The 25,395-nt window shown below is 33.3% G+C and overlaps 1 protein-coding gene across 2 annotated transcripts in view; it reads right to left on the bottom strand.

Annotated features, from left to right (window-relative positions):
* Positions 1 to 779: 779 nt before the first annotated feature.
* SLC35F5 (solute carrier family 35 member F5) overlaps positions 780 to 25,395 on the bottom strand; it is a 32,808-nt gene continuing 8,192 nt past the window's right edge. Inside the window, exons 6-16 of one of the 2 annotated variants that reach the window (XM_032479326.1) lie at positions 24,584 to 24,665; positions 23,603 to 23,793; positions 20,393 to 20,474; positions 19,551 to 19,638; positions 17,536 to 17,600; positions 15,012 to 15,116; positions 11,534 to 11,693; positions 8,816 to 8,906; positions 5,130 to 5,284; positions 4,522 to 4,615; positions 780 to 1,631 (exon numbers count right to left, since the gene is read on the bottom strand). In XM_032479326.1, the coding sequence (XP_032335217.1) occupies positions 4,540 to 4,615; positions 5,130 to 5,284; positions 8,816 to 8,906; positions 11,534 to 11,693; positions 15,012 to 15,116; positions 17,536 to 17,600; positions 19,551 to 19,638; positions 20,393 to 20,474; positions 23,603 to 23,793; positions 24,584 to 24,665 (1,095 nt within the window). In that variant the 3' untranslated portion in view covers positions 780 to 1,631; positions 4,522 to 4,539. The remainder of the gene's footprint in view (positions 1,632 to 4,521; positions 4,616 to 5,129; positions 5,285 to 8,815; positions 8,907 to 11,533; positions 11,694 to 15,011; positions 15,117 to 17,535; positions 17,601 to 19,550; positions 19,639 to 20,392; positions 20,475 to 23,602; positions 23,794 to 24,583; positions 24,666 to 25,395) is intronic. The other variant, XM_032479325.1, reaches the window with a different exon arrangement.

Raw genomic sequence — 25,395 nt, 5'->3', positions numbered from 1 at the left:
GAGTATGCAGATAATAAATTTCAACCAAACTTAGTCTCTGAGTAATTAAAATGTTACTTCATTAAGTTCTTTTTAAGAGAAAATTTCCTAGAAGTCCACATTCTTTACATGCCTTTAACCTGTGTCAAACTAACAAAATTAATATTATTTTTAGCTTAAGAATTATTGGTGGCAAATAGGAGAATGGCTGTCTATTTCTTTAACTTAACATTATCAACAAACAATCTTTTAAATTAATATAATATAAAAGGACAAGCAGAAAGATGGATAAACTTCATTTTAGACTTACAGTAACACCAAAGCAATTTTAAGAATGTGAGTAAGACAAGCTGAAGCTAAATACTACACAGGGAACTGTTAAAAATCAGATTTGTTAAAAATCCTGAAGAGACATGATCTACTGCCACAAATCTTGAAAAGGAAATGGGTTCTAATTAGTCAAAAGCCTGGAAGAATCCTGAGACATATATTCATTCTCTGAAGTCTACAGTGAATAGAGTTCACAATAAGGACACACAAAAGACCTAAGTTTAAGAGTTAAACTTATAAACTTATTAACTTATGTAAGTTAAACTTGTAAGAATATTTTATATTTTAACTTGGTAAAGGAAAAATTCAAATGTAATTTTTAATAAAAGTAGAATTTCTTCTCACCTTCCTTCTTTGGTTATTAACCAGAAAAATTTATTTAAGAAAACTAAAATTATTTAAAGACATGGCATCCAGTTCTAGAATAATATTGCACACTTATATGTGAAAAAAAATCAGATACCAATTGATAGGTCTATAATACACACATATATATAAACACTTTATTTTAATAATACTCTTTATCACTTCAATTTACATCATTCCATTATGAAAATGTTTAGAGAATATTTTTTCAAAACTCTAAATAAGCAGAGCTTTATCAATTAAATTTACAGCAATTCAGCCTTTAGAAATACATAATTCTTTATTTTACAATAATACTTCTCCTTTAAAAATCTGTCACGGTTTGTCACAGGTTTAAAGTACAAGGCACCTAATGCTATGAAAGGAAAATACAGTATATGTAGTGTAAATGATCCAGATCTCTTGTCAAATATCAGTTCTTTCTAAAGTTCAAATTTGTGTGAACATATTTGTTGCATAAATTAAACACTTTGTGTTGTTAATTTGTAATATTCTACAAAACTCAAAAAAGTAATCCATACCTATTATAGGCAGCTTATTTTAACATTTTACCTGTAAGAAACATTGATCTATATAGGTAAATGATTTCTTGAAAACATTTTCATAATATAGTCTAGCATTTAACAAATCATATGTGAAAATAAAGTCTCCAGAACATTAAAATTTTATTCCTTGATTAATTCAAATTATTTCATCAGCTGAATTCCTTGAGATGTGTAAGGCAGGTTGGTCCTTTAGATGGACTGTAGACTGAAACTTCCTATAACTGTAGTGATATGTACACAGCTACACAGCAAAGTACTTCATTATGAAAATGAAGAAATCAGATATGAGGAAAATATATTTTAGAGTTCCAAAGAACTGAAACTGTTATTTTTCAGACTAGGCACTGAAACATTTTTCTACAAAAACTTGCCAGAGATTGTCTCTTCGCTGTATATTGTTCCAGTATCAAGCTAAAAAATAAAACAAACACAATCACCATTAGATTTCAACTGTCATAGCTTTAGTTTTCTATAGTTTCTATTTTCAAAAGCAGATTATCTTAACATTGATATATGTATATATATCAAACACCATACATAGTTAATAATCATATACTAGAACTTGAGGTGAGTACTGAGAACTCATGAAAGTGAGTTCTACAGCACTGTCAAAGGCTGACATCCAATACTACTTCAAGATCACACAGTAACAGTTTCATTCAATTCCACCATTAGCCTTGTTGAGGCTGACTCATGCCCAACCTGCCCTACTTTATTCTACTCTACTGGAGTTTATCTCCTTTAGTCTTCTCTATCTCCCCTTTATTCAGCACTCACTTCCAAATATATCTAGGTGAGGGTGGGTATGAGTGTGAGGATCAGAATAATGCCCAGTATACTAGGGAGGGAAAATGCATTGATTATAGTATAAAAAGCTTTAAAGAGTATGTATTTGCATTAAAAAAAATTAAATATGACATAAAATACATATTTAGTTCTACTCTGTCCCCAAAGCCTCAAAAGACAATAAAGAGATTTGTTTTTAAGGAATAAACCACATGGACAAAGAGAAGAACAGACAAGAAAATAGCAGCTCTTAACTAGCAATGAAGATATACAATCAGATATCTCTGTAAGGAGGAGTAAGGAAACAACTAAAAATAGGCAGATCGGTACAAAGTTTATAGAAGAAGCACTTGGACATTCAGATATCCCCCCCTCACTTTTCACAGCTGATCAAGTGCCTCTTTATTTCAGGAGATCTGAGGTTTATTCTCTAAAAAGAATATTAAGAGAGGGTTTCTGGACTGGGGAAATGCCAGGCACAATCCTACATGGCTCAGGTAAAAGTAATATTTACATGGTCATAACCATGTAAACATTGATTACATGTCCATCCAAGACCACAGGATAACTGTACCGGGATGATGAGGATGTAGGAATGATACAGGGTTGCAAAGCAGGCAAGCTGGGTGGGAGCAGAGGAGGGGAAATTGCAAATAACCTCTCCTCATGTACCACAGTGGGAAAATCAACTGAAGGCGCCTGAAACTGAGAAATAAGAAACAGAAGTATAATCGTGGTACTTAGATGGGGAGGAAGATATCAAAAGAATGGATGAAGAGTTTAAAGTGTTTTCTCAGGGCAGGAAAAGAATGAAAGCAATATAGGCAGGGCAGGGGAAAGCTACATTGTGTAAGAAATTTTGCAAAACTCTAACCTTCCAACTATGTGCATGTATAGCCATCATAACAGTAAAAACTAGAATAAAAAATAACCAATCAAAGAAAAACACAAAACTAAGCCAAACAGTCTTAGGTTAGAAGTGAATTTACCATGAAGATAAGCTTAAGCTTCATAGCCAATTTGAGTGCAAAGAGTTGAGAGAAGTTGTTCAATGTTCTGGATGTGGAGAGGAAGCCCAGTTGTAATCAGGAAACATTTCAATATAAATTGTCTAAAGTTATCTCAGGAGAAAGTGACCAGAATCTACAGAATTTCAGTAATTTATTGTGATCCCTCACCCTAAAAGAATTTGCTTTTGTACCTAACAAAAATATGTGTTGGATATATTTCAAGCACGCATTAAGAGAAACACAAACTATCATGTACTGTCATGTAAGAAATACAAAAGACACTATTTCTTAAAATTCAAAAAAATGTGGAAATGTTCTTGAAACATTGTTAAGTGAAAAGCATAGTTAGAGAATCAGGATATATATTGTGCCAGTTAAGGTAAATACACACACATGCATAGAGAAATGACTGGATATACACCAAACTACTACATTTTTTTCTTAAATTTATACTCAGAGAAAAAAATATTTTTCTAAAGTATATCATTAAATAAAATGATTACCCTAAGCATGAGTCTAAGTAATAGTTAAAACTTGGGTTCACTTGTGGTGATCATTTTGTAATGCAGAGAAATACCAAAATCACTATGTGTATACCTGGATTTAATATAGTGTTGTAGGTCAATTACACATCAATTTTAAAAAAGCAGTAGCTAAAAATTTTTAAATTGCTTTGATTATTTGATGGCATCATCTTGCCAATTTCTGCAAGAAAGCCTATTAGAATATTGATTGGATTGCATTCAATCTATAGATCAATTTAGGGACAACTGACTTCTTAATAGTAGGTCTTAACGGGTTGAGTTATTCAGTCCATGAATACATTATTATATTTCAGCATTTGTTTAAATCTCTAAATTTTTCTCTGAATTGTTTTTGTTTTCCATCTACAGGTCTTGCACAATGTCTCTTAAATGTATCTGTAAGTATTTTTAATAAAGTCTATTGCTTATGGAATAATTTTTCTTAATTTCATTTAATTACTGTTCACTACTACATATAGAAGGATTAGGAAGATATTCTATATATTGACACTGTATCTGTAACCTTGCTAAACTCACTCCAGTAATCTTTTTGTAAATCCCCTAGAATTTCTAAATATAATTGTGCAATCTGCAAATGAAGATAATTTTACTTTTTCCTTTTCAAAAAACAACAACAAAAACTTGGGAATCATTTAATTTGAGTCAGGTACTATATTGTTTGTATTTTAAACCTACCAAGTATTTAGTACTTCTCACAACTTTGTGAGGCGTATTTTACTGCAACCCTATTTCACAAATAAGAAAACTGAGGCACAATGAGGTTAAGAACCTTGCATAGGGTCACAAGCTAGTACACAGAGAAGCGGAAATTGGATCCCAGGCAGTCTGACTTCAGAGTGGACTCCCTTAGCCTCTGGCTATACTGCCTCTCAAATGACTAATTATAGAAAATCAGTTCTGTATTTGAGCAGCGTAAGAATTAGAACCTTACTCAACACTAACGCCAGCCAACGTACAAACCTGGACTACAGACAACAGCTAACTAGCTCCATCCTCCTGAGAAACACCGTGCATAGGAATGAGACTCTCACATTGTTCACTATCTTCTGGAACCCTTAAAAAAAAAAAGGCAGTAGTTAAGGAAAACTTTAGAGCTGAAAGGAACTCTTAAAAATGATTTATTCCACTGGCTGAGGCTTGAGGTCAAAACTAAGACTAGGGCAAGATTTCTAAACAAATTATCCCGAGTTTTTTTAAAAAGTAGAACATAAAAAGCTTTCTCTCTTAAAAAGAAAGAAATTGAAAAAAGAAAAAGTTTGAGGCAATGTTATCATATTTCATTATGAATTTTGTTCAAACCAATAAACATTTTCTACATTTAAATTCATTACAACAAAATAGTAAGCACTTTGGTTTTACCTATGAATCAAAACTTTAAAAAAAAGAGCAATTATGAAGGAACTATCTTATCACCCATAGAATCTGAACAAATCATTTTATCTGACATTGTATATATAAAATTTTAGTAATTCTTCACAGAATCGCTAACAGCTAGGCCAGCATGACATGATTCCCGATTTACTCAGCAAACATTATTTTCCAACAATTTAAACGGGAGCTTAACCTACCTCTGAATTCGATGTTTCCTGCATATAAAGGCAAAAATTCTTCTGATTCCTACCATCACAGGATCCCAATTATTATAATGGCATAGAAGAGTTACAATAAAAAATGAAAAAAATACAGGGATAGCGCCTGCAAAAAATAACCAAGAAAACTGCACCTAAAAATAAGAGATAGGAAGAAAAACCCCACAATTAACAATAAGACAATTTCCCCTTGAACATAAGTTTTCCATTTGTGAAAACTTTCAGGAATAAAGTAAAACAAGAAAATAATACTAAGCATTGACAATATATTAAATATATTATTATTACATATTAAGATTCAGGACTTCGACATACTAACCACTTGCTTAAATTACCTACAAAAATACTTCTCTCTTGAAATACAGCCTAAAGGAAAGGCATGCTTTTCACTTATTAGTCAATGTACATCGGAACCAGAACTATGAAATTTTAAGCTTTTGTCTTACACATCACGTTGCCCATTTTTTTCTTTACTGCTTACTGCCAATTCTCAAGTTGATGCTTCCTGTTCAGTTTCTGAAGTCATCTTCCAAAATTCCCATTTTAAAAACGAGGTTATGCTATTCTGTGATATGTTGTGTTATGTTACAGCTCTTTTCTTAAGACATAAAACTCCTAAGTGAAACTTTTGCAAACCTTTTATTGATGAAATATAGCTTGATTATCTAGCAACAAATGAAAAAGATTCAAAAGGAAATCATGACAAAGTCTACAAATAGAAATACTTTTCCTAGGAAAACTGAGAAGAGAGGCAGCAGGCGGAGCCTCAGCAGCGAGGGTGAGAAGTCCTTGGATCACCAAGCCCGACCCTCCGATCCACCATTTTATCAGGGTTGTCAAGAAAATTAAAAATAATGAGATGCCAGAAAGTTACCAAAAAAAAAAAAAAAAACCCCAAAAAAACACTCTTTCCTTTCACTAGTTTACCTGTACCATCTAGATTCAACAAAGGAAGAAAAACAATTGCCAAGAAAGCCAGCACTGATTGACAACTGAGACGCAATACACTGGTGGTCTGCTTCCAAAATAATGACTAAAATGTAAGTCCTCTCTTTAAAATAGGGAAGAAAGTGTTTGCCTGTGCTTGCCCTCTTTAAATGTTAAAAAAAAAACAACCAAGGATTAGAATCAAAGGTAAGACTCCCTCTGGTGGGAAACATATACTATTCCATTTCATAGCACCATTAGTCAGAGCAAAGGGGCTTTGTGAGAATGTTTTTATTATGAGGGACTCATGATGCGTAACACAAGAATAACCACTGACAACATTTAATGTGCACATACTGCTTGTATGGTACATAATGGTACATACACACAGGCTATCAGCCTAAGAACACCCAGGAAAGAGCACTCAGTACTAAAAAGCCTTCACATCATCATCAAAGTATCGGTATAACATATTCTTGGAATCTTTGCCAGAATATTCTGTAATCTAGAAAAAACATGATGATCTTAAATGACCTAAGAACAGAAAAAGAATTTAAAATATGAGTGATGAGAGTTAAAAATGTGGATATAGTTGATAGAATGATTTCATGAATATTCAACTGCAAACCTATTTTATAACTGAATAAAAGCAAACGTTATAAAGGTAGGTAAAACCCTAGGTGACTTTTAAAGGCAAAGTTCACTTTTAACAATGCAGTTATTTATGTTACCACATAATAAAAAATTTTTAATTTCCAACAAGTTATGAAGGCAATTTTTTAAAATGAAGATATTCATTAACAACGAAAGTTGCCTACATAAACAGAGAAGTCTAATTCTTGAATATATCTGAATATAAAGCTGAATATGATCAGGGATGCTTCCTGCTATACCAAGTATCAATAGGTTTAAAAAAATCTATTTTGCGCACAATAAATATTGTCGATTAAAGCTAAAATTTCAGAAGCTATATATAAATATGCTTGGCTATTAGAATCAAAAAAACCTATGAATGTAGCTTTCAACTATCACATCTCTATTGCAGCCCTGGGGCACACCCTGCTACTTTTCCCAAAAGGTATCTTCCTGCGCTCAATTTCCACCAACAGCCCAGCCTACTCATTTAACTGATTGCCTAATTCTGGATGTGAAGACAATCAAGAAAAGACCGTTGGTTATGCTTTTTTTAATCAATTACACATACATACTTTTTTTTTTTCTTGTGTCTCTTCCTCTTAAAATGTTTGAACAAATAAAACAATCATTTAATAAAATTAGGTCCCCTGCCACAGTTCTTTTTTAAAATAATTCCCTAAATTTCATCTTCAAGTCTTACTTTTCAAATCTGCAAAAAAGCTAGTACTTTCAAAATATCAGTATAGTAAAGTTCATTCACATAGCCATCTACCAAAATCCTCTAATAAGCAGCACTTCCCCAGTTTCACTAGAATAATTCTAGTTGACAGTCAAGATTATGACCCTGTGATGTGGAAGGACCCAGGTATTATTTAAATCTACAAGAGAATCTAATGATGTACAACTTTAGTGTTACATATATTTTATAATATTCACATTCTTTGAAAATACATGATATATGTAAGATAATTTTCAATTATGGAGATCTCCATTCTTAACCACGAGAAATAAATAAGAACTTACTGAACCATAAAACAAAATTAAGTATCAGCACAGAATTGTTTTTTAAATAAAAGGGTACATATCACTGAAAGTATTATGCCTTTATCCTAAAAACTGCACAAAGATCTAAAGAAAAATAGCTTTAAAAATCTGATTATAACTTCTACACAGTATAAGCCTTTGAGCTTTAAATTCTATTAAACCAAACCACACACACACATCATTTTGTTACTTACTAGTTAGCATTAAAAGCTTACAAATATTGAAATGAGTGATAAAAAAACTAAACAACGTCTTTCAGCATTAGCCAGTGGTACACACCTCTTTTCTCCCTGGTACTACAGCACTAAAGAAACTTCTCCCTTCAGGCTGCTGGGCGGGACCTCCCCCACCACCCAGACTCTCTTTTCTGCAGCATTATTATCGTTATCAGTATTTATCACGAGAATCCCGCATCCAGACCAGGACTTCACAGAAGAGGGAAGGAGCATCTGCCCTGCTAGGCCCAGAGAGAGATGGGCATTCACTGAGAAACGACGTTATTCCTATGCTGCTCACGTCCACGGGATATTAGCATAGTGTTATGGAATCTTCGGGGTTTACTTAGAAATCAAAACACTACTACTTATATGATAAAATACATCCTCTGCTCCATCCATATCACTGACTTACCAAAGGATGTTGAGAACAGAATCAGCTCCAGAACTGGAGAACTACATATAAAGATATTGTCTTTAATTCAGAAATTAAGGGCAGGTGGATATAGCTCAGTGGTAGAGTGCATGCTTAGCAAGCATGAGGTCCTGGGTTCAATCCCCAGTACCTCCATTAAAAAAAAAAAAAAAGAATTTAGGAAAAAAACTGAAAAACTAAAGATGTATATAAAATTAAATTAAATTTAAAAAAAGAAAGGCTAAAGATGCAACAGATTATCCATTTCTCTGGTACTTTCTATATTTCTATGTAGTAAAACACCTTGGAAGAGAAGGCATCAAGTATTACTCATGGTCATTTCCCTTAAAATTTAGTCACATTCCTTAACTTTCATTAGCTCAGTTTTAATAATACACCTAAAATATCTAATAAATAGTTTGCCTTACCTTTTGCATACACATGTCGGCTATTATGGACAGAGGTATTGTGAGGCTTAGTGCAAGTGTGCCTATCAATGATGAGGTAAGAAAGCAGCCCCTAAAAAGAAAAAAAGAAAATTCATATTTCCACATAAAAAAAGTAAAAGAACTAAAGAAAAACAATGATCAAAGACTATCTATCCTGCAATATAGGTGAGAGAGATCAGGAGCAAAAACAACAACTTAAGATGGACTAAGACATAATAAAAAATAAAGTTACTAAGATGATTCTTAAAATTTATCTTCAAATATTAAAAATCCAATATATAATTATAAAAATTTCAAAAGACTTTATGCTACTCTCTAGTACTTACAGATGTTATTCAACTTTGAATGTATAGCTTTTATTAACATTTTTTAAAAAACTGTCAAGAGCTCTTATGGTTTTGTGACAATGATACTTAGCCAACAAAGGAAACAGCTGTACTAAAATTTCAGAATACTTCACAAGATAGATTTTAAGAAAGTAATATGCCAATAGGTGAGTCTGTCATCAAAGCAAAAATATCTCACCCTCACCAAAAACTGAAATAGTCTTTAGATGCGTATTGCTCTTTTGGTTTGGCTTAATAATAATAAAAAAAAAAACTGAATAGTTTTTATGGCTATTTCCTTGCTATTTTCCATTTTTCTAGCAACTGTCCTAACCAAAACCTAAGCTCTATTTTCACCTTGAACTATCAATATGGGTATCAAATTCTGAAATACCAACTGCATATAATTTTGTCTAGTTGAAGGGGAAAATGAAGAAAAGTATCATATTGAGTACACAAGCCATATCCATAGTATGCTCCCGTTTGTATGTTAAAAGTAAATCCAGTAGGAAGGGGTAGGATTAAGAAACTGGTATCTATGGACAATTTTGTAGAAGGCTTAGAAGTTAATCTTGGTTGCCTCTGGGGAAAAGGTATGAAAATTGGGTAGAAGGGAGATTATCTTTTATTGTAATCATTTTGTACACTTTGGTATATTATTACTCTTTAAATTTCAAAAAAGTTAAATACAAAAAAATTCTAAAACATGTTATTTATTATTTCTTTAAATGTAAAATTTTCCAAGGAAGCAAACTCAGAAAGCTCACATAACAGAAAGATTGCATGTGTCACAACTCTTATTTATTCATCCTCAAAGCCTACATTAAATTCTGCTGAATATAATAAAACTCAATTGTACATGTTCATTAAAAATACAAAGCTCTCGACAAAGAATGAGTATTTTAATATTTGTAAGTGGCAGTCCACGTTTACTGAGTCTCAACGTAATAGGAACCATACTAACCACTTTTCTAGTCTAATATCCCCCCAAAATTGTTATTTCTTTCAAATACATAAAAATTCCTTGCTTTGATTTAAACTAAACTTAGACAAGTAGAGAATACAAATTTGTATTAAAATACAGTGAGTGAATAATTATTTAAAGCATATGGTTCACTGGGTTGAACCCTATAAAACTGCCATCAGAAATGGTTGAAAATCAACAATTCCTTGCAGTTCAACTAAGTTCAATCAAAACACTACCAGGTAGTAGTTCTATCTGCCAGGAAGGAACCAGGAGTGGAGAGAGGCAAGAGAAATGACAGAACAAAAAAAGGGATAGAACAAAAGAACAAGAGACATAAGATATATATCAATATATATATCAAATCAAGTATGTAATACTTTTTGGTTAAAAAAATAAGCGCCTAAAATAATTGGAACACAGTGAGCAAATGGACTTTGATATCAAAGAGTTTCAGATCAGCAAAGGAATATAAGATAATTACATAAATTACTACAATATAAAGTAAATCTTTAAGTACTACTTGAAAGGCAGTGAGTGTGGAAGATATGAAGAAAATAGAGGTATTTCCTTCATTGGCGAGGGGAGAGAAGTGTAGGCAGAGAGCATTAAGGAAGTCTTCATGGAAAGGCTATTTCTGATGCAGTCTTTTACAAAGGAAAACTAGTCAGTAGTCTTCACTGGCATATAATAAAATTCATTTCAGAGTTTAAGTACAATTTCTGTTTCTTTTTAAGTTCCTATTAGATGGAAACAGGACTAAGTTATCAAGCGCTATATTTGAAAGCTTTCTTAAACTCCATATATGATATCACCTTCAAACTACTTTAAGATCATTGTCACATATCCACATATTTGATATTACAATATATCAAAGTATGCTAAAAATCTCAAGTTAATCAGAGTTCAGGGTTTACATATCTGCCTAACCCAAATGAAAAGCCTTAAGAATCAACAATACAAAAAAGTCTATGAACAACCAGACATTCCAAAGTCTCTTGAATAAGCAAAATCTCCTAGATTCTCACTTAGGACTCACGTATTTCTACCTGGGATATGCACCTAAGTGTGGATGTCCATTAGATAACAATGCCTTTAATTAGCATAATACTCTACTTTCTAAAACAGTCTTACAAATTTAGATCATTCACATTCATATATTGATTCAACAAATACTTATGAGCTCCTTCTATGTACAAGCCACTACTCTATGCAATGAGTACACAGAAGTTAAAACACAACACACAGCTCCCGCTCTAATGGAACTACTCTATTAAGTGGTAAGTATGTGGGGTGGAAGGTGCACAGGAGGGGTCGTCAGAAGATAGAAGAAATACAAATGCTGAAACTAGCCAAAGGTCAATAAACTCGTAACTAATAAATTACAGGGTAATAAACAGTACATACCACAACCACAGGAACTCTGAGAGAACTGTTCCAATAAGGCCATTAATGATAATGCACATCAGTACCACTTTATTGGGAAACTCAAAGTCCTCAAATCCAGTATAATGAAGTAAAAAGAAACCTGGCCATAAGAGCAGCAGATTAAAGAGACCCACAAAACCTGAATATATATAAAAGAGACAAAAGTTAGTAACTGTGATTTATCTCAATTTTCCAAACTTATAACTCTATAATCAGAAAACATTAGATTTTGCACAAAAGGCTTCAACAGGTTTCCTTAAATGGAATGTCTGTTACTTTGTTTTTAAGTAAGTCCTGTGGAGAGATGAACATGAGAAAAAACTTTTATCAAGCAACTGGTGGTCACTGAGTCTTTGAGGTTCAATTATCCCCACTGCGTGGAGTAACTATTGCAGAATAAACCATTTACAACAATTCAAAAAGAGTGGTTGTTAACCTTAGACTTAATGATATAGTATCCTAGAACTTGAAGGAATAACTGGTGTGTGTATGTTGTATATTCAGCCTAATTATTAAGAGGAACTAGATGGTTTACTCTCTGATTCAACTCATAAGTATGTTTAAAGCACCCATGCTATGCTGGGAACAATGGAGAAGGGTTCCAAAAATAAGATAAAATTATTGGTTCTTGCCTTCCCAGAGCTTATAAACTAGTTTGTGAGATTATATACATACACGTAGCTATTTAAGTCTGAAGTAAGCATGGTCTGACTATGTGTGAAGGAAGGCTATAACATTTAGTGGGTAGTGTGTGCTCTGACTGGCTTGGGTTCCAATCCCAGCTTTACCATTCACCAGGTACTATAATCTTTAGGTAAACTTTAGGCAAGATGCAGAACCTCTTTAAGCTTCAGTTTTCCAATCTATAGGTGTACAATACGATTTAATTAGGTTACTAGGAAGATTAGGTGAACATACAAAATACAGCACAGTACCTGGCAAAGAGTAAACAGTTAATAAAGGCTAGCTATGGATTATTATAGAAATGAAGCTTTAGATGACTACATACATGTGAATGTAAAGAAAAGATAAACTTTTATAGTAATTTTTATTGGACTTTCTATATAGTTTAACATCACAGTTCTACTAGGAGATCCAGTGGTAACTACAGAGCTTTCTTAAAAGAAAATTAAATTACAGTAGATAAGTATTTAATAATTGCTGCTAAATACTAAATATGTATTTAGGGTGCCTAGTTAAATCCTGATAGCACTGGAGTACACACTCTCAATCTGCTGCTTAAGACACACAGCACGTTCCTTCTCTGAAGTCTTTAGAGAGCAACCAAATCTGCCTTTCCCAGGAAGTTCCCCCAACGTCCCCACTCCACAGCCTCTGCAGCCAACAACTGATAGATGGGGGATTCACAGGGCCAGCCCTCAAATCCTAATGGCTCCAGGACAGGACAGCTCTGAGAGTGCCTAGACATACGACCCGCTCCTGTTCCCGCTATGCTCCTCGCCCTGGCACCTGCAACAAAATGGACCAAACCCCAACTGTAGCTGAGATCACATGATTCTCTCCCCTGCTCTATCCCGCTTCTCTTACTCCCCTGCCAGTCCTTCCTGGGGAGCACCCCCTCAATGCATCTCCCACACCAAATCCCCGTCTCACACCCTGCTTCTAGGAAAACCAACTTAAGACGCCTGGTGATAAAAATTTTTTAAAAACAAAACAACACACAGAAGGCTCGTATAACATTAAAAAGTTGTTCTAATTAAAACACCAAAATTTGGCATTATCAAGAACCAAATCTCTTTTCTGTTCCCTGAACTATCAAGTCTATGAGATCCCACACAAATTAACAACCTTTGGATCTAGAGATAAAAAGTCCAAATCATTTCACCTGTTCTCCAGACCCTCCAGAATGCAGCCCACATACCTTCCTATTCCTCCCTAAGGTCAACGCTCCAGCACAATCACACGGATCTACTCACTATTCCTGCTCTGCCCAGCTCACTTCCCCTGCCCACAGACCCCTCCACATCCCAAGCCTGTCTATTCTAAAGCCCAGGTCAAATCCATATTGCTTTACATATCATGTCACATATGAAGAAGATCAATCAAGCTATGTGTCTATGTGCACTCCTTTCCAATAAAAATAAGCAATTTATCCTGAAGGTTGCCAATCTTAAAAAAGAATACTGAAAAAATATTAGTATTTCATTCCATTCCAGATGGAATTTTTTTCTAGGACTCTAAAAAAAGACATCATTAAAATTATTTCCATATTTAAGGTATATTTGTTGAATTCTGTACTTGAAAGGAACTTAAGTGATCACCCCATCTGGTGGCTTTTCAAAGGTTTTATTTTTGTTAATCTTTAGGTGCAGATATCCAAACTATTTTTAGTAGAAAAATCTCCTCTACAAATTAAATTATAACAAGAAAAATCTTTTCTACAAATTAAATTATAATGCAAAGCAAAACAACAACAAAGCTGAACTGCTCCAGCAGAAGCAGCAAAGGAGTCTGAGAACCAGACTCAAACGTGCAAATCCACCTCCTTCCAGTCTTCCCAGGATCCTCCGTAAATCAGTTTGGAACTTACTAATCTAGTCCAACCTTCTCGTTTTCAAGTTGAGTATGAGATAATGAAGTTGTAACAGCTAGAGTCCAGGTCTTCTGTTTCCCTGTAGACTGTACTTTGAATTCTCATCACCAGGCTTCTTTATCTATTGATATTCAGGTATCTTATGGAAGATAATATGCTCTTCTTTTGCAATCTTAGATATCACAAGTTCTTACTGAGCTGATTTCAGGTAAAGGAGAATTCATAAATCCTATCATGTATTCACCAAAATTAAGAATTGATGCCAGAAAATGTAACTGGATATTTTGAACATCTATGTTATAAAAGAGTCTGAATTTTAAAGATAAAGTGCAAGTGGAAAACTTTAAGTCACCTAAAATTTTCAATAAAAATAAGTACACAGACTGGAACAGCATTACACATACCATTTTGGTACGTATAATGCTTCAATCCTATGCTTCTAACAATTCAAAAATGGCAAAATGTATAGTACAACAGGTATACTCTCACACGCTTCTAACAGCACAACCTGTCATATCAATGAAGAAGATACCCGATTCATGGGCTGAAGACATTAATTCGAAAAAGGTGTTAGAAGGAGTTTCTTTCTTTACTCCATACTGAGGGAATGAGTCTTTCCTCACAGGTGCACAACTGTGCAGAACAAGGTAAAAGAAAAACACTGAGATTGGATTTTACATAATCTTTAAAATCTAATGGTTTTATAACTGAATCACTATGCTGTACAGCAGAAACTAATACAATATTATAAATCAACTATACCTCAATTTTAAAAATGTTAAAAAAAATCATATTGGGGGAGTGGGGAGGGAGACTTATTCCCTATTCCCTCAAAAAAGCAAAAATGAAACCCTAAGTTAATCAATCACAGTAAAGAGCCTTACAAGTTAAATATATTCTTACCAAAAAACATTGGAATATCCAACTTATCTTCTCTGTCTACTTTTCTCTTAATCATAACAATATAGACAGCATAGAGCATAGCTCCAACAAGAGACCAAATGGAACCTGTGTAAAAATCAATATAATTTAAAGCATTTGTTCATTAACTCATTCAACACACGTTTATTTAAAATGTGACAGTCAGATGCCTATTTCAAGAAATGAATATTCAGATATGAAAAGATAAAGTATAGCCCACCTAATCCATATCCTCTAGGAATACAGGAAGGATTTTAAAGTATAAACAAATTAATGCAAAAACATTCACCTCAATGATCTAATCAATCCCTACACGTTGTAGTACCAAAGCTCATACAAAGTTAACACTTTGGTACTGAATTTTGAAATGCCTTCCCCTACATACACAATTTTGACACAGCCACCTTAACATCGCTTCTTCCCTCTCCGAGCTGTTGTCTATATTCTCCCCACTGCCATGTTCAAGTCCCTGTTAAAGTCCCACCTCTGCCACCAAGTATCCTCTTTCAACTCCACTGAATTTCCATCCTCCTTGTCTTCTATTTTAGACAATTTAATACTTACTATAGTCAAATATGGTATTATTTTATTCTCTAGGAGCTTCATTTTGTCAACTGCATAACTGATTAAAATGAAGAACCCCTTGACAAATGCAAACACATAATTTATACTTTTTAATGTTCTAAAATATCTAATATAAATGTAGGGCTCACAGTACATGCATAATAAATATTGATCCTCTTTAATACATTAACTTGTTCTCAAAAACAGTTAATTAAGTAAGCCTTTAAAAACAGCTATATAAGGTGCTATCTGCCAAGTGACCATATTCAATACATTAATCAATTATCCAAAAGTCCAATGTCTCACTAAAACTATTTATTATTACTATTATTATTACTATTAAACTTTTTTTTTTTAAAGCAAAGGGAAAGCCAGTCAACAAAATCTCACATACATGACAAACATTTATTGTTCTACACGTACAAAGCTGCTCTGGGTGAGAAAGAAGTGAGACAGTTCATGATACAGCTCTCTGGGCAGTAAATAGGAATAGTTTAGAAAGCATTGTTCTACTCAAGAAACTTTAAATATCTAAATAAAGTATTCAGAGGGAAATCAACTAAGCTGGATTATGATTACCTTTCTTTTGTAAATCTAAACAATGGATCAAAAACTGTTTACCACAGTAGTAACTGTTTCAGGTAAGAATCAAAAGTAAATGACATAAAAAGGAATTTAAAAATGCCATCTGCAGCAACATGGATGGACTTAGAAATCGTCATTCTAACTGAAGTAAGCCAGAAAGAGAAAGAAAAATACCATATAGCACTCATATGTAGAATCTTAAAAAAAAAGGGGGGGGGGGGCACTATGAACTCAACTACAAAAAAGAAACAGACTCCCAGACATAGTTAACAATTTAATGGTTACCAGGGAAAGGGGGTGGGAAGGGATAAATATGGGATTTTGAGATTTATAAATGTTAGCCATTATATATAAAAATAGATTAAAAAAAATTTCTTCTGTATAGCACGGGGAACTATATTCAATACCTTGTAGTAACCTTTAATGAAAAAATATGTGAATACAAATATCTGTATGTATATGCATGACTGGGACACTGTGCTGTACATCAGAAACTGACACACTGTAATTGATGTACTTCAATCAATCAATCAATGTAAAAAATTTAAAAGAAAAAGTGAATGACAAAATTAGCAAGTACAAGCATGATGGACAGGATATTTGTACAGTCTCAGTATCTCTTACAAGATGCCTATTACTTATAAAGGGAAAAATTAGTAACCACTCTGGAGCAACTTGACAGAGACCACTTTAAAATTAACATCACACATAAGGGAACAAATCAACTTCATGTGCCTTCTGATATGAGGTACTTATGAGGACGCAATATCACTTCCATGGAATTCTTACCAAAAATGTACAAGCTCAAATCAACCATGAGGAAATATCAGACAAACTCAAATTGAAGGACTTTCTACAAAATAAGTGGACAGTATCCTCCAAAAATATTAAAGTTATGAAAGATTAAAAGCAAAAATGCGGGACAGTTCTAGTTTAAAGAAAACTATGGAGACATGACAACAAAATGAACAATTGATCTTATACCAGAAAAAGAACATTAGTGGAAAAAGCTGGAGAAAGTTGAAGAGGATCTACAGACTAAATAAAAAATATTTATCAATGAATCAACGTTAACTCCTGATCTTTAAACCTGTACTGTAGTTATGTACATAGTAAATGGTTAAAGGGAATCTGGGTGAAGGCTATCTGAGAGTTCCGTGAACTATTTTTTAATTTTTTTACCTTATTTCCAAAGGAGAAGTTTTTTTAGAAAGGCCTTGTCAGTGCCTGTGTGTGTGTGTGTGTGTGTGTGTGTGTGTGTGAATGCCTGCCTGTGCGTGTACATGCACACACGTGATGATGTGCACAGAACTTTCTTGGACACTCTCACAGAAAAAACGCGGAGTCAGATACTTACCAATTGTGTCTCTTCCAGCAGATTTTTCAGACCCTGACAGGTTTACCAGCACAACACCTCCGATGCTAGGAGAACAATCAGTCATTACTGATGAGCAAAATAATAAATTTCTTAAAGAGACTAATCTTAAAGACAAAAATTATTTACAAATAATGAAGACTAATCTCAACTCTGGGTAAAACTATCAAAGAATTAATGATTTGATTAATAATATCCTATAATATTATCAATATAGTGTAAGTGTTCTATTAACTCGTTTAATCCACATAAAATGCCCAATATTACCTTAAAAGAAAGGTATTATTATTATTATTATTACCATTCCCATTTTACACATGCGAAAACTAATGCACAAAGAAATGAAGTACTTTGACTAAAATCACACAACTGGGATTGAAACGCAGGCAGTCTACTTCCAGAGTCCAGTGTTCTTATGTGCTATGCTATCTTCTGCCTTTCAGTCAGGAAAAAATTAACCAACTTGACATCCCTCTTCCAATCTTTTTTGGAAATATATATATATATATAAAATCCATATAAACCTAACAATGGCACTAACTCTTACTTATTGGTAAAATAGAAATTAACAGTAAAACTATCCTTAAATATTTAAATAATTAAGTTAATCTCATTACTTTAATGGATAAATATAAGACTGAATTAAAGATGTAGAGAAATCAGAGATCATTCCTTCATTATTGTTGCTTATTGAGCTAAACTCTGGGTTAAGCGATGAACAAGAGATGTGGTTCCTGTCTTCACTGTCTTTCTATGTCTATGCATCTTCTACTTTTACTAAGACAATGCAAAGAAAAGTTAGAAATAGGCATGAATTTTGAACAAAGTTGGATAAGCCTCATTATTTCCCTAAGAAAAATATACTGTATTTCCTTAATGTAAAAATATATTTGGCTAAAACATGGGCCAATCATGCAAAAGAATAAATTCCTATAAAGCCCAAATGGTAAATTAGTTGGTTCAAACAGATTGTCCAGAGAAACTACCATGGTCAATTTACCCTTACATCTAAAAAGAAAAACAGAATAATAAGGACTAGCACCTATGTGACAGCCAAGGGTCAGGCTCTATGACACTGACTTTTTATATACATCCCTCCAAACTTCAGAATGAGACTGCAAAGTGGATTATACTATTATCATTCTGTCATCCAGGAAATCCTCTCAGAGAGTTCAAGGGAAGTACCCAAGGGCAAAGAGCAGGGCTCTGATTCAAACCCAGTTCTGCTGGCTCAGAAACACTAATCTTTCCCATAAATCATCCTGCTACCTTTTCTGATTTCTGATTTTCTCTCACAAAAACAACAGCTTCATTAAACCAACACATCCTTTTTGAGTACTGACTGTGAGTGAACCCCTATGCTAGACCTTTGGTGACACAAAGAAGTATAAACAAGGCTTTTTGGCCTTCAAGGGTTTACACTCTCGTAGGGAAGACAAGAAAAACATACACAAAGTTAAATAAAAATAAAGGATTTCAATATAATTGATAATACTTACATATGGTATTATAAATACAGTAATACAAAAGTGCCAGATGACTTGTACAGAAAATAACCGTAAGACTGAGGCTGAGACAATCAGAAAAGACTGCATGTTAAATTTCTAGAAGTGGGAGAAAGAAAAACTAAAACCTAAACAAAAGAGGGAACTTGTTTTAGGAAAAGGAAACAGAAACTTGGGAGGTTATGAAGATTAAAGTGTCACATGCAGTTAAATGTGAACATCAGTACAACACTTAGTAAGTCCACAGTCCCCTGAATGGGAACCAAAGCTGCTTTGGGGTCCTCCCTCCAATTACCCTCCCAGGAAGGACTGAAAAACTAGCCAAGGATGTGATGCAGGGCTGAGTAGCATGATGTCCATTTAAAACCTTCTTTTACCCTCATCTTTCTTTGCCAATACAGTATATTATAAAGTATCCTCTATCACTACCAAAAATGTTTTAAACATCACATTTTTAAGCAGAGTAAACTAGCTATTACACTATATTCTTACCTTAAAATTACAGCTAGTAGTTTAGAAAGAGTAAACCTATCTCCACTGTTACTTGGAAACAATGCAGCAAGGATTAAGGTAAAAAGTCCTATGGAGAGAAAAGGATAAAAAAAAAAAAGATACATTAGCTTAAAGACTGTCAAAATTATTTACTACCAACTTGATTATTTAAATAAGTAAATCACATACCTAACTTTTAAACTCATTTTTGTCATTTTTAAATTACTAAGAATAAGACTGCAGATACTAAGGCTGAAATGTTCGAAGATCATACACAAACACAGCCTTTAAACGAAACCATGTTTATTTCAACCATACAGATCACATATAGTCCTATTTATTTTAAAACTAGTAAGAAAGTTAAACTGAGCACTCAGAGTAACTATGACTTCATCATAATGAAGCATGTGTGCTAAAGTTATTTTTACAGCTTCAAAACTACTTCTTTTATCTTCCAGATTTGGAAGGTGATTCAATTTTAAAAATAAAACACCTTACATAGGGCAAATTATAGTTCTGAAATAATTACATTGGCAATTACATTTAGCCAAAGGATTGAGGAAAAGATCTATATAAAGAACGTGCGAAAGGAAAGACAGCTACAATACAAAGAGTGAGCCTATAAACTTTAATATATTGTTGCATAAAAAAAACTGAAAAGTACTGGAAGGAATACAAATAGCAGGTAAAGCTGTAAAGATCAAGTAGTAATTGTAATACATGAATATACATTAGAAAGAATGAAATGATATATAAGAAGCTAAAAATGCATGCATATGTATACATATAAATCAGAAATAGATCTCGATTTATAATACAGATTTTGAAGACAAATTTCTTACCAGAAGTTGAGGACAAAATATTGACTATAGCAACCTGTGTGTCTGAAAGTGCTTCTTGATATGACAAGTTTGCCAAAAACCACTAAAGAAACAGAAAATAAAGTGAAACTTAATGAATGACATGTTTGTATCTGTCATTATAATTTATAGTCCCCTCCTTTTCTTTTCCCCCTAAACACTGTTATCATAATAAGTTTTAAAATCTGCTTTGGATTGAAAAATCACGGCCCAAAAAGAGGACAAACATTTATATCAGACCTAAGATCACCGTTATCCAATTTCCCTTATGAAATTAGTAATAGTTGGTTAAAAATGAGCACTGTTTAGGTTTTTATTAAAATGAGGGTTAATTTAATATCAAATCAACTTTGAAATCTGCTTTATCCAAGCACTGATAGCACTCTATTAAGTTTATCTAAATCAAATTTAAGTCGGGGGAAATTCTCAAACATTAAAATATATGTACAGATGAATATAGCATGACAAGAAATCAACTGACAAAGGTGATGCTTAAGAGGACAGATGGAACTAGCCAGACTGACAGACAGAAGGCCAAGTTCACTTTGGAAATTTTAAAATGTGCAAGAAAACTGGATGTTTCTCTGATTCTGTTTGGAGACATAACACAAAGAGTTCTCATAACTTTGGATATAATAAAGGAAGTCTTCCAGTTATGAGGATTTTTTTTCTTCTTTCTTCCCTTTTGCTCATCTAAGCTAGGATATTCTTATATTCCCTACCCTGTGCCTACCATGATTTAGAGAATAAGAAATGACCTCTTTTGAGGAAGTGTGTGTGGGGTGTGTGTGTGTGTGTGTGTGTACATCCAAAGTTCATTTATTTTCACTGCTATCAGATATTCTAATGGGTACTACCACAACTCATCCACTTTTCTGTTGAGGGACACTTTTTGACTATTTCAAACAATGCTACCAAGATCATTCTATTATACGCCCCCTGGGGCATATGTACATGAGTGTCATTAATGCAGTATATATACTAAGCAGCAGATTGCTGGGTCAAAGCAAATTAAATGCCTGTCTAACTGTTTTTGCCAACTCTGTTACTAAAGCAGATTGGCTAGATAATCATATTTCACTGAAGAATGATTTGTTTCCATTAAGAGAGGAATATCTCTTGATCTCCCTCAGAACCTATAGTTAAGTAAGCAGTACAATTATCAGCATTTATATTTCAAAGAAGCAGTACAAGCACAAGATCTTCGAGCACTGCTAGAAGGCAGCAGACAGCTGAGAGTCTAGAAGTCTCCATTCAGTCACGCTGTACTCAAAGCTAAAGCCAGAGTGAAACTACGGCAAAGTGATTCTGATTCTGTCTGTAGTCCTCAGACTTCCTAATTTCACTTGAATATCTAAATAAGAAAATGAGGTTAGCAATTGGCAAGATGGGCAGTATCAATATATATGGCAACAGGCGCCACAGTCTGCTTGTAGTTGAAGTGCTAGGGAAAAAAAGCAGAAGACTCTGCCCTTAATTACCTTTTGGAGATTTTTCTGCAAAATTAGATAATGCTTATCAGGTAATAATTAGCTTTCTTGACCCTCTTGCCTTATCACTTGAACATAAATACTGTGCTCATTTTTGAAACAGTCTCACTGGTCTCTGATCATGCAAGATAAAGAAATGAAAATAGATCACTCAGATGGCCAGCAATCAAAGAGCATGAGAACGCATCACTAGTGAGCTCTTTCCAGAAAAACGTTCCCATTTTCCAGCTCCCCTTAAAATACAGTCTCTGGCTCTCAAACCCATGGGATTCTTACCACAAATGAAAATCCATCTCAATTACCCTCCAATAAAAAGTATCTTTACGATGTTTCCTTTCATTATCCCAGAGTTGAGAATAATCATGTTCCAACAATTAAGCTATCACAAATAATTTATATAATACTTCATCATTTCATGACTGGTAATCCATTTTAAAATTATCATAAAAGGTATTGTTTGTAAAGCCTCTATGACCTAAATTATATTTTACCAAAAAAATTAAAACACCATAAGCCCTAAAGAGACAAAAGAATTAAAGGAGGACTAATAAATACAATACATTATTTCCTTTTAACCTGCACTGTCCAATACATTAGCCACTAGTCACATGTAACTACTAAGCAACTGAAATGTGGCTAGCCTGAATTGAAATGTTTAGAAATTGAAATTGAAATGAAAACTGAAAATGAAATAGAAAAAGAGATTGAAATGAAATAGTAATTGAAATGTTTTTGTGCTGAACACCAGAAACTGACACATTGTGACTGACTATACTTCTATAAAAAAATAAAAAATAAATATACAAATAAATTGAAATGTTTAGAAGATTTTAGTACAAAAAAAGAATGTAAACTATCTCAGCAATAATTTTTATACTGATAATATGTTGAAGTACTTTACATATAGTGGGTTAAATAAAAATATAGTATAACACTAACTTGTTTCTCTCTTTTTCTTAATGTGACTACTAGAAAATTTTAAAATACGGCTTCCACACACATTCGGATCCCACAATGGAACATGTGGAGAGGCATTCATTCATCTAGCATGAAGAGCATGGGTACATCTAGAAACACTGAAATTCATTTTTTAAATTGTAAATCAGAGTTTTCAATAACTCAGACATGTTACCTAACCCCAGCTTAGCCCAAAATAATATTTTATTTGCTATATGAATATTCCATATGAAACTTTAAGCATATTTTTTGTTTTTATATTAAAATAACTGAAAAGCTATAAACAATATTACATGAAATTCTGAAAAAATGTTTACTATGAGTACTTGTTAAAATATTTGACCACATTTATATGAAAATATATATTTAATATAAAACTGCAAAAACACTTATTTGAAGAAATAAATACATACTGTAAACTCTTATCTGGATATTACTAGTGCTTGTATATATTATAGTGTAAAATAACAATTCGTTATTCTGATCATGAGGCAATGCCAATTTCTAAAAAAAAAAACACACACATATATATATATATATATGAGTAGTCATAGTGCTACAGTATTTACTAAATTCTTTCAGGTATGACTAGTATTTACTAACTTTAATTCCCGAGTGATGGCAGACAACAAAGTTTAAAGTCAAGATTAAGCAACCTAATAGTCTTATACTTAAATAGTATATTGCTGATATGTATACTGTCTTAAAATTCAAATTCCAAACATATAATAAAGAGAAGACTTACCACAAAGCAAAAAAAAAAGCTAATTTTTGCTACTTGAGTTGCAGTAAGTTTCCCCACAGTTTTGAGTAAGGATTCTTGCTCCTTCACAGTAGGATAGGACATGCGAGACAACTTAGCTTCCAACGCATGGCTTGATGGAAGCTGTCGAATCTCCATGATGTTACTGAACCTGACACGAGACTTCTTGGGAGCTTAAAAGAAAAAGCATAGTACAAAATCATTAAGCAGTTCCCCCTTCATCCAACAAGTTATACATTTTAATTTACTGATAAATGCGTATTATTTGATCCATCTATGATTACACTTGAACAGTCAAAAAAAAAAAACAGTTATATTACTACATGGGACAGCTCTGTTCTTTCAAAAGTTTTAACAGGAAAAATGTTTCATTTATAAAAATTTTTAAAGGTTTTAAAATGAGACTGATATTCAAAGAAAGTTTCTGCAATTATGTACAAACACAACTGCCTGGTTCAGGATTATAGTATAATAATTATTTTAGGATTTATAGTAAAACTTTATTTGAATTTTTCCTCATAGATACCCAATTTATAAGAATTATTTTTCCGGTCAAGCATGTGGAACATTCTTCTATGCCCATTCCTTGCGAGAGAATATTATGGATAAATATTGTGCCTTCTGCTGAAGCTGGCATTCTTTACCATATTCACAGAACCAGCAGAATTCCTGTAATTTGCTATCAACGTCTTTAATGGCCTGGCTGAAGAGGATATTGTTCATTTAAATATATATACATAATGAAACCATAGTGATATCAGGTATTTGGAAGTTATTTCCATCGAATTAATAAAAACTTCTGGTCAGACTTCCAGAGGACTACTGGCTGAGCCAATGCCACATGGAACAGAAGAACTGCCAGGTGATCCCAGTCAACCCACAGGATGACTAAGTTTTGAAATGGCTTGAATGAAGCTAAAATGTCCACCCATTTCTAAGTTATGAAATTTAAATTTTGCTTACATTTTTCAGTATCAATGTTTGTGTTCTCAGACTTTTCACTTGGAAGGTCATGAAATTTCACAGGAACATACAGAGGTTCACTCTGGAATGTAGCAAAAACAGAAACCAATATAAACAGCAACTGTAAGAGCTAAGTGTTGGCTAGATTGAAGTGGATGATATTCAGACACAGTAGTTAGAAGAACAGGCTTCCTTCTCAACTCTGTCTCTACACTCAAGACAACTGATATTTGTCTTGCTGAGGTTTAAGATATCAGAGAAAAGAAATGACATTTTCTCCATAAATTTCCCTCTTTATAAATTCTTCACAGCACCTGGTAACCTACCTTGCTTGCACCTGTAGTTCTAAAAGCTGGACAGACAAAAAAACTGTACTGTCAATAAGGCCACCAAGCTAGCACTTCCTAAATTGGTATTCAATTTTAAACTAACTTAAAATTTTTTCTCAGATGGAATGTCACATTTGGACAACACATTTTAAAGAAATGCCTTAGTGATGGTCTAAAAAGAACAGATTTTTAAATACGATCTCTCCAACAAGAAGATAAATGCTTAAGTTGACTATGGTTAATTCCTTCATATGCTTGCTTATTATTTGTCTTCTCCCCTTCCCCAGACACACACTCTCACACACTGCAATGCAAGCCATATTTCAAGAGCCTAGAACAAGTGCTTAGCACATATCAAGCGCTCTTAAAAATGTATCCAGCAAACGAATGAACAATCCGCTTATAGAGTCTCAGAGTCAAGCAAATGTATTTGTTTCTAAGCAATAATAATACAATAATGAACATAAAGTGACAGAGTTGGTA

The sequence above is a fragment of the Camelus ferus genome, chromosome 5 (genome assembly GCF_009834535.1).
Source record: "Camelus ferus isolate YT-003-E chromosome 5, BCGSAC_Cfer_1.0, whole genome shotgun sequence".
NCBI lineage: Eukaryota > Metazoa > Chordata > Mammalia > Artiodactyla > Camelidae > Camelus > Camelus ferus.
Note: the sequence above shows the minus strand (reverse complement) of the source record. Positions and strands in the feature narration are given on the sequence as shown.